General features: G+C 37.9%; 1 protein-coding gene and 1 pseudogene across 1 annotated transcript in view; one reads left to right on the forward strand and one right to left on the reverse strand.

Annotated features, from left to right (window-relative positions):
* Positions 1–16,470, reverse strand: part of Ryr2 (ryanodine receptor 2) — a 380,472-nt gene that overhangs the window by 276,972 nt on the left and 87,030 nt on the right. The window contains exons 10-11 of the mRNA XM_055603932.1: positions 8,557–8,631; positions 6,521–6,677 (exon numbers count right to left, since the gene is read on the reverse strand). Of these exons, the coding sequence (XP_055459907.1) occupies positions 6,521–6,677; positions 8,557–8,631 (232 nt within the window). The remainder of the gene's footprint in view (positions 1–6,520; positions 6,678–8,556; positions 8,632–16,470) is intronic.
* LOC129674022 (60S ribosomal protein L5-like) lies at positions 10,286–11,159 on the forward strand (annotated as a pseudogene).

The following is a 16,470-nucleotide window of genomic DNA, read 5'->3' on the forward strand; positions in this document are numbered from 1 at the left end:
ATATATATATATATATATATATATATATATATATATATATATATGCATGTTCACATGTTCGTGGGTGCAGATGTGTGTGTGTGTATGGCTGTTGAGGCCCGAAGTTGGCAACGTTATGTGTCCGCTTACATCCTTCTCCACTCTCTCTTACTGAGGCTGGATCTTTCACCTGAACCCGGAGTTCATCTGTTGGCCAGTCTAGCCTGTCAGCTTTCCCAGGGATTTTTCCCCACCCCATGCTGAACCCTGTACTTGCCTCCTGAGAGCTGGGATTATAGGTGTCTGGTGCACCGAGGGTCAATATAAAACCTCCCCCCCACTCTTATTTTCTGATCTTTCTAAAGTTTGTGAACTTAAAGATCAGATTCTTCCATAGCCTACACAAAGACACAGACTTTGTATTTGCTTTATCTCCTGAAGAACTATGATTATCAAGACTGCATTAGTGATTTGGTACATAAATGTCATAACTTACATCTTTAGTGACTTTTCACTCTTTAATACCATGAAATACATAGCTCTTGTCACCTGCAATGCTTTCATTTGCTATTATCCCAGGGTCTATTCCACTTAAGCTTCCTTCTTGCTTTGGGTAAATATTGTACTGCTATTCCAGTAGCCATTCCCTCTTCCCAACCTCTCCAAATAAAGTTTCATTACGGGTCTCTATCATGGCTTCTATTTCATTGTCTAATACAAAATTATTTTCGCTTTAAATTGCAGTTCTTTGATTCATATATATTGATAAAGCCGGAGTGTTGGGCCCATGCCCTACTATGTACTAAGTTCTCTAGTTTCCTTCTTTGACAGTCTCTCCTCTCTGTGGCCTTGGCTCGCTGGTTGTCTTTGGAAGTATCTGTGCTTGTGGTTCTTTCCTGGGAAGTTTCTCATTCATGTCAGGCTGGAGGGCGAGCACAGCACCTTCTTGCTCATCAACCTTACTTTAGTAAATCCTGTACATAAATGAATATTTACCTTGTCACTGTTATATTTGTATTTCTAGGGAATGGTTTCTCAAGGTTGTTGGTCTATTTGAAGAGGGTCTCTGTAGTCAAGGTTAGCCTTGAACTCATGATCCTCCTGCCTACCTCTCCCTCAACATCACTCTGCTTTTGACTCCCAAGTATTGGGATTTCAGGTACAAGCTGTGGTATCCAACTTGATTTCTGATTTTCAAAAAATTAGAGGGGACAATGAAAGGTAATACTGGAGTGGGTAGCAAATATGGAGTGGGTGGCAAAGAAAGGATTATTATGTAATATATAAAAATGTCATAATGAAACCTGTTACTCTGCATGCTAACTAAAAAAATCAACAATTCTAAAAGGAAATATATCTATAACATAAAAGATCACGATGATTCTATTTCATAGGAGGTGACCATATCATTCCATGTTCTTCTTACTTTTTCCTCATTCCCACCAGCTTTGAAGACATGGTTTTTGCATTTTAAATGTTATACTTTGGAAAATCGTTTTAGTTTTTCCAAAGTAGTTGCTATGTCTATCTGCACATGTCTGTGTGTGCCCAAGAGCACATGTTAGTGGTGCATCTATATGTGCAGATGTACAACCACACATGTGGAAACCATGTGTATCATTCTCCAGGTTCTCCCCACTTTGTTTCTGGCAATAGGGTCTCTCTCTGGGAGCTGGAGTTCACCAATTCAGCTAGTCTGGCTGGCTAGCAGCCTCAGCGATCCACATGTCTCTGCCTACTGACTGTTGGGGTTACTAGTACAAGCCACCAAGACTTGTTTTAATGCACAGCTGTGCTGTCTGAACATGAAAGGCTGCACTAGGATAAGCATAGGAAAGAGGAAGTTTGGGCTATATCCTGACTTGAAAAAAAAAAAAAAGAAACAAGTGTAAGTGTGTGCCCTTGATTTCTTAAATCTAGGTGACTTTGGTCTTGTTTCTGGACATGGCTAGATCCCCCAGTGGTGACAGTGTTCATGCGTAAGGAGACAAGAAGGTGTTTGTGGAACATCCTTGTAGGCCCTTCTGGCTTTTAAAATCTCCATTGAGAGAAGTCAGGTGATATTCAAAGATGTCTACCTTTATATGTGACTTGGTCTTTTTCCTTTGCAGCTTTTAATATTTTCTCTTTGTTCTGTACATTCGGTGTTTTGATTATTATGTGCCATGGGGAATTTATTTTCTGGTCCAGTATATTTGGTATTCTGTATACTTTGTGTACCTTGATAAGAATCTCCTTTGTTAGGTTACAGGAATTTTTCTTCTATGATTTTTGTTGCAAATATTTTCTGTGTCTTTGACATGGGTTTCACCTCCTTCCTCTTTCTGTTCCTGTTATTCTTAGGGTTGGTGTCTTAGTGTCCCAGTTTTTCTGGATATTTTGTGACATGATTATTTTAGATTTAACAATTTCTTTGACCAGGGTATCCATTTCTTCTATTGTGTCTTTGCTGCCTGAAATTCTTTCTTCCATTTTATTGGTGAGGTTTGCCTTTGGGTTCCTGTTTAGTTCCAAAACTTTTCTTTTCCAGGTTTCCCTCAGTTCAGATTTTCAGGTTTTTGAAAGGTGGCAGCACAGAATACCATACTTAGCAAAACTTTCAATCACAATAGATGAAGAAAACAAAACATTTCATGCTAAAACCAAATTTAAGCAAATATCTATCTACAAATCCAGTTCCACAGACTGAACTAAAAGAAATATTCCAATATAAAGAAGTTAAGCACAGCAAAGAAAATGGAAGGAATAAATAACCCCAGACCAGGAACTCAAAAGAGGACACATACCGCCACCACCACCATCACCACCACAAAATAATAGAAATCAACAAACACTGCTCACTGATATTTTTCAACATCAATGGTCTTGATTACCCAATAAAAAGACACAGACTAACAGAATGAGTGTAAAGACATCCAAGAAACACACCTCTGCTGCATCCAAGAAACACACCTCAACATCAAGGATAGACATTACTTCAGGGTAAAAGATATGAAAAAGATATTCCAAGAAGATGGACACAAAAAAACAAGCCACTGTAGCCATTTAATATCTGACAAAATAGACTTTAAACAAAAACTAATCAGAAGAGACAGGGACAGACACTACATATGCATCAAAGAAAAAGTCCACCAAGAAGACATTGCAATTCTTAATATCTATACATCATACACAAGGGCACCCAAGTTTAGAAAAGAAACACTAATAAGTTTAAATTATATATTCTTGCTTACTCACTGATAGCAGATGACTTCAATACCCTACTCTCACCAGTAGGTATGTCATCCAGACCAAAACAAACAAACAAACAAACAAACCTTAAAGTTTGAGATAACAGATATTGTAAACCAATGTACCTAACAATATTTACAGAACATTTTACCCAAACACAAAAGAATATATCTTCTTCTCATTAGCTCATGGCACTTTCTCCAAAATTAACCACATACTTGCACACAATGCAAGTCTCAAAAGATACAAGGAAACCGAAATAACACCCTGACAGTACAGAATAAAAGTGAATATCAACAATAGAAACAACAGAAAGCTTAAAAACTCATGGACAACTCTCTACTGAATAAAAATTGGGTCAAGACAGAAATTAAGAAAGAATTTTAAAACTTTCTAGAACTGAATATTAATGAGAATTAACACACAACATACCCAAAATTATGAGATACAATGAAGGCAGTTCTAAGAGGCAAATTTATAGCACTAAGTGCCTACATAAAAAATTGGCAAGATCTCATACTAAGAACTTAACAGCACATCTGAAAGCACACCCAAAAGGAGTAGATGGCAAGAAATTGCAAACTCAGGGCTGAAATGAATAAAATAGAAACAAACAAACAAACAAATAAAAGCAATACAAAGAATCAATAAAACAAAGAGTTGTTTCTTTGAGAAACTCGGTAAGATTGGCAAACTCTCATCCAAATTCACTAAAAGGTGAAGAGAGAATATCAAATTTAGCAAAACTATAAGTAAAAATGGGAATGTAACAACGGACACTGAATAAATCCAGAGAATCATAAGGACATACTTAAATAAACCTTTATTCCATCAGATTGGAAAACCTAAAAGAACTAGATAATTTTCTTGGTATATGCCAACTAACAGAGCTAAATCAAGATCAGATAAGCAGTGTAAGCCAGCATATATCCCTCATGAAGTAGAAGCAGTAATTAAGTCTACCAACCTAACCAAACCAAAACACCCAGGGCCAGATGGTCTTAGCACAAAATCTTACCAGATTTTAAGAGTTTAAGAGTTAATATCAATATTCCTCAAAATATTCCATGAAATAGAACAGAAAACACATTGTCTGACTTTATGAGCTCAAAGTTACCCTGATACCCAAACCACATAAAGACCCTCCCCAAAAGAAAGATTTTCAAACAAATTTCTCTTATGAACATATACGCAACATTATCAATAAAATACTTGCAAACCAAATCCAAGAACACACCAAAAAATCATTCACCATGACCAGGTTGGCTTGACCCCAGAGACATAGGGATGGATCGGCATACATAAACCAATGAATATAGCCCACAATATCAACAAACTTAAAGGCAAAAACCAAATTATTATCTCATTAGATGAAAAAAAAAACACTTTGAAAAAAAAAAAGTACTACTCCTTCATAATAAAAGTCATGGAGGGATTAGGGATACAGGGGGCATACCTCAACATAATAAAGGCAGTTCACAGAAAGCCCATAGACAACTTAAATGGAGAGTAACTGTAAGCCATTCCACAAAAAGCAGGAACAAGACAAGGTGTCCACCCCACAAACTGATATCATGGTACTGTTGCTGAAGACAACACCAACACAACTCACTGGAGATGGAGAAGTCAAGCTGCTGCCTACCTCTTGGGTAGAACCTTTACTCCTATGGGTTAGCATCTTTGGTACACTTAGTTACTTTGCATGCGACCAAAGGAGAAATGTAAACACCAATGTGCCCAGAAACCCTTTGATCTACAGTGCTTTCCTGCCTGCCAGATATCTTGTAAAAAGAAGGCACAAAGCTTATAGGAGTAACCAACAAATATCTGATTTAACTTAAGGCTCACTCTACAAGATGGAATCTATATCCACAAAACTGAGACTAAATAATTCAGGGACTAGCGTTAAATCAAATAATGCGGTCTTAAAAAAAAAGTATCAATGCTGAGAGTGGTGGTGCAGACCTGTAATCCCAGCACTAGCTGGGCAGAGAGAGGTGGATCTCTGTGAGTTCAAAGCCAGCCTGGTCTACAAAGCAAGTTCCAGGACTGCTACACAGAGAAAACAAAATAAACAAAAAGTAGCAGTAAAATTACTTCTAAAAAATTCTGCTATACATATCGATCAGTGGGTTGCTCAGTCATCATCAGAGAAGTTTCCTCCTGCAGCAGGTGGGAACAAATACAGAGACCTGCAGCCAGACAATATACAGATAATGAGAGACCTTGGAATACTCTGCTCTAAATAGTCCTTCTCCATCAAGTCCTTCCTCTCATGGCTCAGGGAACCCTGTGGTAAAGGGGGAAAAAAGAACGTAAGAGCCATAGGGGCTGGAGGACACCAAGAAAACAAAGTCCTCTATATCAATATGATCAAAGCTCATATGATCTGACAGAGGTGGAGGTGCTTTACATGGGGAATGCACAGGTCTATATACCAGATGGGGTCCTAGAGCTGAAAGGAGAAGTAGACATGTGCCCCCATCCCTAACCCAGAAGCTATCTCCAGCTGATAACCACTTGTAGATGAAAATTTAATTTCCTCCAAGGGAGTCTCACTGGGCAAGCAAACTATTCTTAATGGCAGGCTGCACGCCCAGCAGAGATGGCCAACAGAAAAGAAACTCAATGGCATCATTGGAGGTTTTTTGTCTCATAATGTTCTGTCAGGGCTTGTCTTTTTTTTTTTTTAATTCTATCTTTTTAAAATTCCATATATATATAATCTCTCCCTTTTTGCCCTACAGGTCCTTTGCATATATATTATGGCTTCCAGTTTAATGTTTTTGGAATTCCTGAGGGAGCTGTTTCTTGGGTTCTTTCTTTCTGTTTGTTTTGTCCTATTCTGATGTGTTAATTTTTGTTTTAACTTATTATATTTTATTGTATATTATTATCCCTTAGAAGCCCACTTATTTTCCAATGAGAGATAGAAAGGGAGTGGATCTGAACAAGAGGGGAGGGGGAAGGAACTGGGAAGAGTAGAGGGAGGGGAAACCATAATCAGGATATATTATTGAGAAAATATTTTTTTTCAATAAAAGCAAAAAAAAAATATAGAACTTTATATTAAAAAAAAAGAAAGAAAAGAAAAGAAATCTAAAAGGAGTTTGAGGATATACTTTAACTAAAAATGGAAGCTATGAAGCCAGCAGGCTCTCCCAGCCAGTTCCCACCTTAAGGAAGAGAGAGGCCAGGAGGAGAAGCTATGGATGAGAAAGCTGCATCAATTTTTCCTGTGTTCCCAACATCAAAGAAACAGAGCAGGGAAACATGGTCAGAAATCTCAAAATGACACAGTCCATCTTACCTTGGAAGACCGGAAGGCAAATGCTGTTGATTTTACATCAGCTTTTTCTTTGTCCATGAGTAGAAGGTTCTTGTCTTCCATGAGGCTTAAGTATTTTCCTGTTGTGACATGTCGGAGTCGGAATGGCTGGCCCCATCTTATGTGACTTCCACTCCACCTGACAAGACAACCAGAACTTGATCACATCAACATCAAAGAAGCAGCCACCGAAATGTATAAGTGAGGCTCTGTATGTGTGTGCAACAAATGTGAATAAACACTCTAACTAGCATGTGTAGGCATATGTGCTACGTGTCTGTATGTATGAACATCTTAGAACCAGGTATAAAGGAGGAGACAGACGGAGAAGCCTGAGGGTAAACTCACAGCTTTTATACATATAAGGGAAAATGACTTTAAATATATAGCTGTAATATTTCCCTTACTTTATATATTATAAAAAGGCAACTTAATTTTATGCACATAGATGCACATTTAATAAAACTTTACTTTTTACTGTAATACTTATCAAAAGCATTGCTATTTAAGTAGATTTAATCATCTTAATATATATATATATATAAAAGACAATTTTTAAATTATTAAAGATTATGAATATGGAATTTTGATGTTATAGACCAAAAGAACAATATAAAAGTTTGCAAGAACATCTTATTGCTAAGGAGAATAATAGAGGAAGAAGAAAAACTCAGGTAATCGCAAAAACACACCACCATGAAGTAAAATCTCTCAAGAGATAACACAAATGAGAAAGAGGAATACAAAACACTGTTTACCCATGAAGAAGAATTTGATATTTTTAAGTAAATGAAAGTGACTGTTGACTCAACACAGTATTTATTCTCACTTGTTTGTTCGGAAAGCAGAGATGAAGCCACTTGATTTTAAAACGTCGATTCTTGAGACTAGGTGTGGTGATATATGCCTTTAATCCCAGCACACAGGAGGCAGAAGCAAGCATATCTCTGAATTCAAGGCTAGCCTACTCTACAGAAAAAGTTAGAAGGCAGCCATGGCTATACAGAGAAACCCTGTCTCAAAAAAATAAAACAAACAAAACCCCCAAAATATTGCCGCTTTAATACACAGGAAACTATTTTCTAACCATCTGTTAGATTGATTAGGATAGTATTAACTGAGAATATAACAAGTTTTCTAGGATTATAATTTGGGATACCTGAGCAAAATGAGTTCAGACACTAAATTTTTGTATTTATTATTATATTGGTAAATAGCTCAAATTTAAAAAAAATCTATAGACACAGATGCTAGTAAAACTGCCTCATCCAAAAAGTTTGTATTCTACAGCAATAACTTTCTTTAAAGTGCAATATTATAGGAAAATACATTGACAACACAGTCCATCTTAAACAAAGACTGAACCTTCCAATTATTTTTTAAAGTTCTAGCTATTATCTCAGTTTTGTCTAATCAGTTTAAAGATAGATAGCATTCATTTAGATCAACTAAAAGGCACTCTTTAGATAACTTCTAAACATATCAGAAACATGTGCATGTATGTGCATCTAAATTCATACTGCTACAATGAATACTGTGGTGATTTTTGCAACTACCCAGAATTTTCCACTCCAGTATCAAGTGACTTGTGAGTAAATCCAATGGTCTCTGCTATTTGCACCTTTAGAAGTTTATGTCTACAACCTTTCAGACTTCAGGTGAGTGACAGGCATGCAGATAACTTGTCCTGCTTCCAAGCCTGACATCACTCTGTCCTAGCAGCACTAGGAAGGAAGAAGCTGGGTGTGGGATGAGATAATGTTACAAAAGCAGAAGAGACCCAAGACAAAGGCAGGCTGTAAGAATGTATGAAATAAGACTATTCTCAGGTCTCCTGGTGAATCAAGACAGACAGAAGAGGCAGAAAGAGACATGAGGAACAAAGGGCTGAGGACCACATTCGTTCTCCACATTGCTTGCTGGGATTGTTAACAGGACCATCTCACCCTGAATTGGAAGCCAAAGGCACTGACCATTCTATACCATCAGAACCTTGGGCTGGGTTGAGTTCTACTTACGCAACTCTTAGAGTTTCCAGTCTCCAGAGGGAGCGCGCGTGAACTGAGACAGCACCACCTTCATAATGAACCGTTCTGTTGACATAAAAAAAGAAACTAAGATTGAATTTAACAGGTTTAATTCCTTTGAGCTCTATCTTTTGAACAAATTGAAAGAGAGCACAGTATGAAACAGCCTTTGAATGAACAGTTAAAGATCTATTGTGATACAGGAGATAACACAGCTAGAAATAAAAATAAGCGTAACAATGATCAGCCTAAGTTCTTTTTTTTAATAATTTATTTAATTTTATTTTATGTGCATTAGCGTGAAGGTGTCAGATCCCTTGGAATCAGCATTTACAGACCATTGTGAGCTACCATGTGGGTGCTGGGAATTGAACTCAGGTCCTTAACTCAGGTCCTCAGTGTTCTTAACCACTGAGCCATCCCTCCAGCCCTCCTAAATTCTTCTTTAATAAGCACTTATTTAAACATATTTTCTCACCATTATTTCCCCCTAGAATGCTAATGTTTTTCTCTATAACCTCCCTCTACAGGAAGCATTTTTACCAAACTTTGGTTTGTGTGAGTACACACCAGTTTAGGCGTTGTTTTATACATTGTTGTGTAAAGATGTGCATGTAATTGTTCAGGGCTCTAAATTTGGCTTTAATTATTTAAAATACTCCCAAGAAATGTAAGAATACTGGTTCTTAGTATTTTAATACAGTCATTTGTAATTTACACCAAATTGGCAATGTATGACAAAACATAAACAACAGATGGAGCTAGAACAGTGGGTCAGTGGTTAAGAGTACTTGTTCCTCTTACAGAAAACCCAGGTTTGATTCCTAGTACCCAGGATGTATGACTCACAACTCCAACACCAGGTGAGCTGACACCCTCTTCTAGCATCCACAGGCACCCCCCACAAGCATCCACATACACACAAATACATAAGTAGAAATAAAAATCTTTAATACATAATTCACGCATACACATGAACAAAAAATAAATCACAAAAAGTACATCTTGGGATGTGTATCACGAGTGCCCAAATACCAAAACGTTCCTAATAATTTAAGATGTCAAGTAGTTTACATAAATTAGTCAAACTGGTCTCTGTGACCACCCTTTAACACTGTTTCAAGGAAAACATGGCTTGTGAACACATCCTGGGTCTTTCCCCAAGCCTTCAGCATCTCCTTTAGAGTATGCCCTCATGATCTAAACATATACAGGAATGTTTTCTTCCAAACATAACACCAGCACCTTGGTCCTCCTCTCCAGCCACCCTCTCTGTCTCACTACCACCGACCTCCTGTTGGCTTTCCTTGTGCTCCCATCTCATTTCCATCCCTGTTCTCTATTGAAACACAGTTTGGTTCGGCCATCAGACAACATTTCTGTCATTGATTCCAATAGGCTTCTTTTGAAAAGACACTGTAAAAACCCTTGCTGACTAGGCCATGCTTCTAACACCATTCTTTTGCCTGAGTCTCATTCTTATCACTTTTGACATCCCTCTTCATTCTATCTTTATTATGGAATTTCTCAAGTACACACAAAAAGAAGAGTAAATGAGCCCTTGCTCACCCAGTTCAAAATGTCAACAATGATAAAGATAGGACCAACCCAGCTTACAGCCTCTAATTACGCCTTCTCAGACAACCTGTAAAAATATTGATATTATGAACTATCTAGCAGGTCTGTGTGGAGCTGTGATTGCGGGTGTCTGGGCCACAGGATGGGGTTCATGAAAGTTGTCAACAAAAAGGTCTACTTCAAGAGATAACGAGTGAGATTTAGAAGGTGTCAAGAGGATAAAATTGACTACTGTGCTCGGAAACAACTGGTGATCCAGGACAAAAATAAGTACAGCACACCCAAATACAGGATGGTAGTCCATGAGACCAACACAGACATCATCTGCCAGATTGCATATGCCAGTATAGAAGGGATATAGCATGTGCTCATGAACTGCCAAAATATGGTGTGAAAGTTGGCCTGACAAACTATGCTGCAGCCTATTGTGCTGGCCTGCTGCTGGCCCACAGGCTTCTCAGTAAGTTTAGCATGGACAAGATCTACGAAGGCCAAGCGGAGGTAACTGGGGACGAATACAATGTGGAAAGCATTGATGGTCAGCCTGGTTTCTTCACTTGCTATTTGGATGCAGGTCTTGCTAAAACTACAACTGCCAATAAAGTTTTTGGGGCCCTGAAAGGAACTGCGGGTGAAGGCTTGTCTAGCCTTCATAGTTCCAAACAATTCCCTGGTTAATGACTGTGAAAACAAACAGCCAACGCAGAAGTACATCAGAAGCACATCATGGGTCAGAATGTGCAGACTACATGCATTAACTAATGGAGGAAGATAAAGATGCATATAAGAAACTGTTCTCTCAGTAGATTAAGAACAACATAACTCCAGACATGATAGAGGAGATGTACAAGAAAGCTCGTGTTGCTATCTATGAGAATACAGTCTATGAAAAGAAGCCCAAGAGAGAAGTGAAGAAGTGGAACCATCCCAAAATGTCCCTTGCCCAGAAGAATGACTGGGTTGCTCAAAGGAAAGCTAGCTTCCTCAGAGCTCAGGAAAGGGCTGCTGAGAGCTAAAGCAATTTTCTATGAAAATATTTTTTTCATAAGACAATAAACTTATTGGCCAAGCAGCTATTTCTGTGTAAAACTGTTAATTATGAAACTGTAGGAAATAGCAAGACATTACAAAAGCAAAGGAGTGAATAATTTTATTTATTTTGCTTTTTTTTGGATAGAAGTGTCTTACTGTGTATTAACTCTGGGTAGCCTAGAACTCAGTTCCACCTGTCTCTCCTAGGATTAAGGGCAAATATCACCACACCTGGCTAAGAATTTTTCATCCCACAAATAAAAAGCTTACTTTTGTCCAGAAAAGCCATTTTACATAGGTTACAGCAAAGTTCATGACTGTTTCCTGGGTTTCTAGTTTTTCTTGGAATGAGTTATTCTCCTGATAGTTGGATCTGGTGAGCAGCAGACCCATTATCCTAGGACATAGTTCTTCCATCCATTTTATTACAACCAGATGATTAATGGGAAGAAAGGACCTCAAAGTCAACCTTAAAATCAAACAGCTGGTACTAATCCATGGCTTTAAGATTTAAGAATGGCAATGAAGTTCAGATTTATGTTTAAGCAGAAAGGGCAGGACATTTTCTATGTTTCATTTTATGAATATTTTGAAAGGTACATGCCAGACCTGAATACACATAAGGAAATAACTTGAAAGGGTCAAATATTAAACCTTGCACATGGGAAAGTTCTGGGTGATGCATTTATGCCTCTTAAGGAATAGCCCTTCATCCCACAAGATGCAACAACTGTCCTCCATGATTTAGTCCAGTTCTAATAGTCTGTATCCACCGAGGTTGTATGGGTTTTGATCACCTCTAGCCTTAAAGTGGTACTGTGAACTCACCAAATTCGCAGCCTAAAATATGCCTGTAGGCTGAATGATACTAAGATGAACCTATCAGATCTTCAGGATAATTAAAGTTCACCTCATTTCAGTCACACTGGTAACTGCATGTTAAGTTGTGGGATACATGCTGAAGCTAAAGGCCACCTGACAGTTTCCTCTACCTGAGATTAAGATGTGTAAGTATAATACAATAGACAATGCTAATAACCCAACTTTCTAATAAAGGAGTAATTTTTTTAAATATTGATATTATAAACTATCCAGTAATTTATCAGATTTCCTAAATTATCTCACAAAAACTTTCTTCTGTGGCTCTTTTTTTTTTTTTTTTGGCTTTTATCGAGATTCAAACAATATGTGCATATTGGTTATCTTTCCTTTTTATTCTAAACAAGTGCCCACTATTTCTCTCTTTCTCTCTTCCTCTTGGGCCTTTGTGGGGTATTTGTTTTGTTCATGTTTTGTTTTTTCCCCCTTCTTAATTTTTATTTCATAAAAAAATTCTCTCCCATTTGTCCCATATAATTTTCTATATTCTGGATTTTTCTAACTGTATCCCCATGGTGCTAGAGTTATGGGTGATTGTGTGCTGCCCAATATGGGTGCTGGGAACTGAACTCAGATTCTCTACAAGAACAACAGCTCTTACCATGGAGCAATATCTTCAGCTTTATGGTGTCTTTTATTTCTAAATCTACCTCTAACCACAGTTGCTTACTCAACTCAGATTTTTTTTAATAGTAATATTTCAGAAATCTATTTCATCAACTTGCTATGATAACACAACCATCAGGAGAAGCACAGTGCCTGGCTGTTCACTTCTTAAGACATCTCAACAGGCTCGAGACCAGAGGGTTTTAGATGAACTTGTGAACACTACCAACAGCAGCAACTTTCTGACGTGGCTGTAGACAATAATCATATACAAAACCACCAAAAATGCTATGCCACACCCTCACCAATGGAAAATAAAGTAGATGTGAAGTTTGGCTCTTTTAAAAGTCTTCAGCTGAGTCCAACGAGGAGATAAGACTTGGATGTTATGGTTTAGAATGGTATCTCCTTGGCAGTACACCTGCTGTGTGGGGTTGGGCAATTTTTGCTGAAGGGGATCTGCCTCCTAAAATGCCAAGAGCAGCCTCCCACAAGTTGGGACAAGCAAAACTGCCTCTCACTGTGCTTAATGTTCCTTATGAAACAAAAGCCACCCTGATACAGCATCACTGACGCAGGTAAATGAATCTTATCCTTTAGTGAAATAGAATTATCCCAAAATCTTCCTAAGGCCCAAGCTGGCCCCATGGGTAGAGTTTCTGATTGAGGTAAAGGGTGAAACCCGTGCCTCAGCATTTCTCGTAAGTCTCTGGAAAAAAGTACATTCTGCAGATTGACATTTTGAGAGGCAAGAAGCTATAGTAGTTATTTCGTTGGGGCTCTTAACCTTGGTTATGTAATAGGAACACTTCTGCAGCTTTAGGAAAATTCAAGACAGAGACAATGCTCAGGCTAAAAAAAAAAACAACAACAACAACAACAAAGTCTTCAGGTATAAGTTTAAAAAAAGAAATGAAAAATAATCTAGACATTCTACTTCACTGTGTGTACATACAGAAATGATGATTATGATGATGGTAATGATAGATTATCGCTGATAAATGATAGATAGATAGATAGATAGATAGATAGATAGATAGATAGATAAATAGATTCAAACAGAGGTTGATAGATGACAGAAATAAAATAGATTGAGATAGGTAGGTAGAGAGAAAGATGACAGGCCAGCAGATGGATAAAGACCAATACATGGCTGATGATAGATAGATAGATAGATAGATAGATAGATAGATAGATAGATAGATAGATAGATAGATAGATAATATATAGATGATAGAGTTTAGGTAAGTCTTATTTTAACAAAAAATCTTGTGTTTCACCATAAAGAACATGTCCTAGATACATTTTTTTAAAGATTTGTTTAGTTTTGTTTTAGGCATATGAGTTTTGCCTGCTTATATGCTCTGCATCATTTGTATTCCTGATGCCCACTGAGGTCACAAGAGGGCATAAGATTCCCTGGAACTGGAGATACAGACAGCTGTAAGCCAGCTTTGTGGATGTTAGGAATTGAACTTAGGTCCTCTGCAAGAACAGCCAGTGTTCTTAACCTCTGAGCCATTTCCCCAGCCCCCCTAGACTCCTTGTCATTTTGTTCTGATGGTTAACAATAAAAATTTAGAAATGCAGTTTTAAAAACCTAACCATGTAGAAAGTAAAATTAAAAAAAAAAACTTTACCAGGAATAAAAGAAATTAAAGAGTTACTGTCCCTGGCACAAAATGAAGATATAACCATCTTATAACATCTGTTCCTCAAATGGAGACTCTGAAGACCTTTAGTCTACAATTACTCAATTATTTTTTAAAAAGGATAATAAAAGGAAAAATTCTTGTTGGAAGAGAAGAACAAACCAATACGGGGCTCTCAGATTCAAGTCAGTATAAAGAAGACAGGAGCTGCCTTCCTTTTTTCTCTGTGAGAAAACACACTGACTAAAAGCATCTTAAGTGGAAAGGAGGATTATTTGGCTCACAAGTCCAGGTACAGACCATCACTATGGGAAAACCAAGGAGGTGGGAACTTGAAGCACCTGGCAACATCACAGCCACAGTCAAGAGGAAGAAGAATGAATTAACAAATGCTTGCACTTATTGCCTTCTTCTGTAGACTGTGGAAGCAATGTGACCCCTTCTTTCAAGTTCCCGCCACTGTGACTTTCCTGCCATGGTGGATTAGACACCGAAACTGGAGACTAAATGAACACTTTTCCTTTCCCCCAGGTTGTGTTTCTTAGTGTATTTTTCACAGCAACAGAAAATAAAGCTAAGACAGAAATATAAATGATACACATTTTCTGTACAACAATAAATCACTGAGTATGTCCTAAATATGCAAACATGCAGTTCTAAATGAGCTTAGAAAAAGGTGCTGAATAATGAACTGAAAATATTGTTTGAACAGAGTGATACAGAGAAACCTCAAGGTTGGAAATAAAATGGGTTTTAAGATATAAATAGTATAGCTATGGTTGTGTAAAATTATGTATCTATGTAGGAAAATTGCTCAAAAATTTTCTTTCATAACTTTTTTTTTCAAAAAAATATTTTATTTATTATGTATACAGTGTTCTGCCTGCATGCCAGAAGAGGGCACCAGATCTCACTATAGATGGTTGTGAGCCACCATGTGGTTGCTGGGAATTGAACTCAGGACCTTTAGGAAGAACAGCCAATGAGTGCTCTTAACCTCTGAGCCATCTCTCCAGCTCCTTTCATAACTTTCATTTCAAGTCAACAGTAGTTTTTTAAATTTGTGTAGGAGTGGAAAGCTAAAGGTGAATTTCATTAAGATCTCTAAAACACAAACATAAAGCTGAAAGAAAAGCAAATCCTACTTCCTTTCTGAAATGTTTTAGCTTTATCCTAACAGTCCCTCTGCTCTGAAGTCTGTGTTTTCAAAGTGTTCCAAAAGTAGGCATAGAAACTTGGGGTCCCTCGCAAGTACTGACTGCTGACCAGAGGACTTTGATCATTCACTGGACTCCCCCATATAAACAGATGGAATGCGTAGAAGTTGGTGTTTGTTAAGCAAGTCTCCATGGGCTATTTCAGGCTAAATGTTGACTCCAGGTATCAAAACCCTAAATGAAACAAGGCTTAAGGTCCATCCTAAATGACCCAAAGGGCAGTCAAGCTTATTTAAAATTTGGTCCACCTGGAGGCATGCCCCTGTTCTATGAAGGGAGTATGTATCACTTATGTCCATCATGGATCTCAGGCATCAGAATCTAGAAAAACTCTTTTTTTTTTTCAAAGTCTGTTTAAGTTACTTTTCTACTGCTTTGAAGAGACACCATGACCATGAAAGAATTTAATTTGAGGGCTAGCAGTTTCATAGGGTTGGAGTCTGTGATCATGATGGCAGGGAGCATGGTAGCAGGCCAGTATGCATGGCACTGAAGCAATAGCCGATAGCACATACGTCGAGACTACAACCTATGAGGCAGAAAAACCACACATGAAATTGGCTATAAAATCTCAAAGTGAGATTTCACCCCCAGTGACACACTGGACCACACTTCCTAATCCCCCACAGAACAGTTCCACTAAGTGAGGACCAAATATCAAATATATGAGCCCATGGAGGGCCATTCTCATTCAAACCACCACGAAGTCCAGCAGGTCTACCAAATGGCGTTAACATCTTTAAACTCAGACAACCCAATGATTAGCTCATGGCAACTGTCCATTCTACAAGGAAGACCGAAGGGGGAAAAAACTCTTCTTTAAGAAGTTAAAAAGACTTATACAAGACTACCCTTGGAGCTACCACTGGGGACTTCAATGCAAATTGCAGCCATTTGCCAAAATTCAAGAAAAGTGAGTGGATGCTGTGCTGGCAAGTTTT

Source organism: Psammomys obesus, unplaced genomic scaffold (assembly GCF_907164565.1).
Source record: "Psammomys obesus unplaced genomic scaffold, mPsaObe1.curated_primary_1811, whole genome shotgun sequence".
Taxonomy (NCBI): domain Eukaryota; kingdom Metazoa; phylum Chordata; class Mammalia; order Rodentia; family Muridae; genus Psammomys; species Psammomys obesus.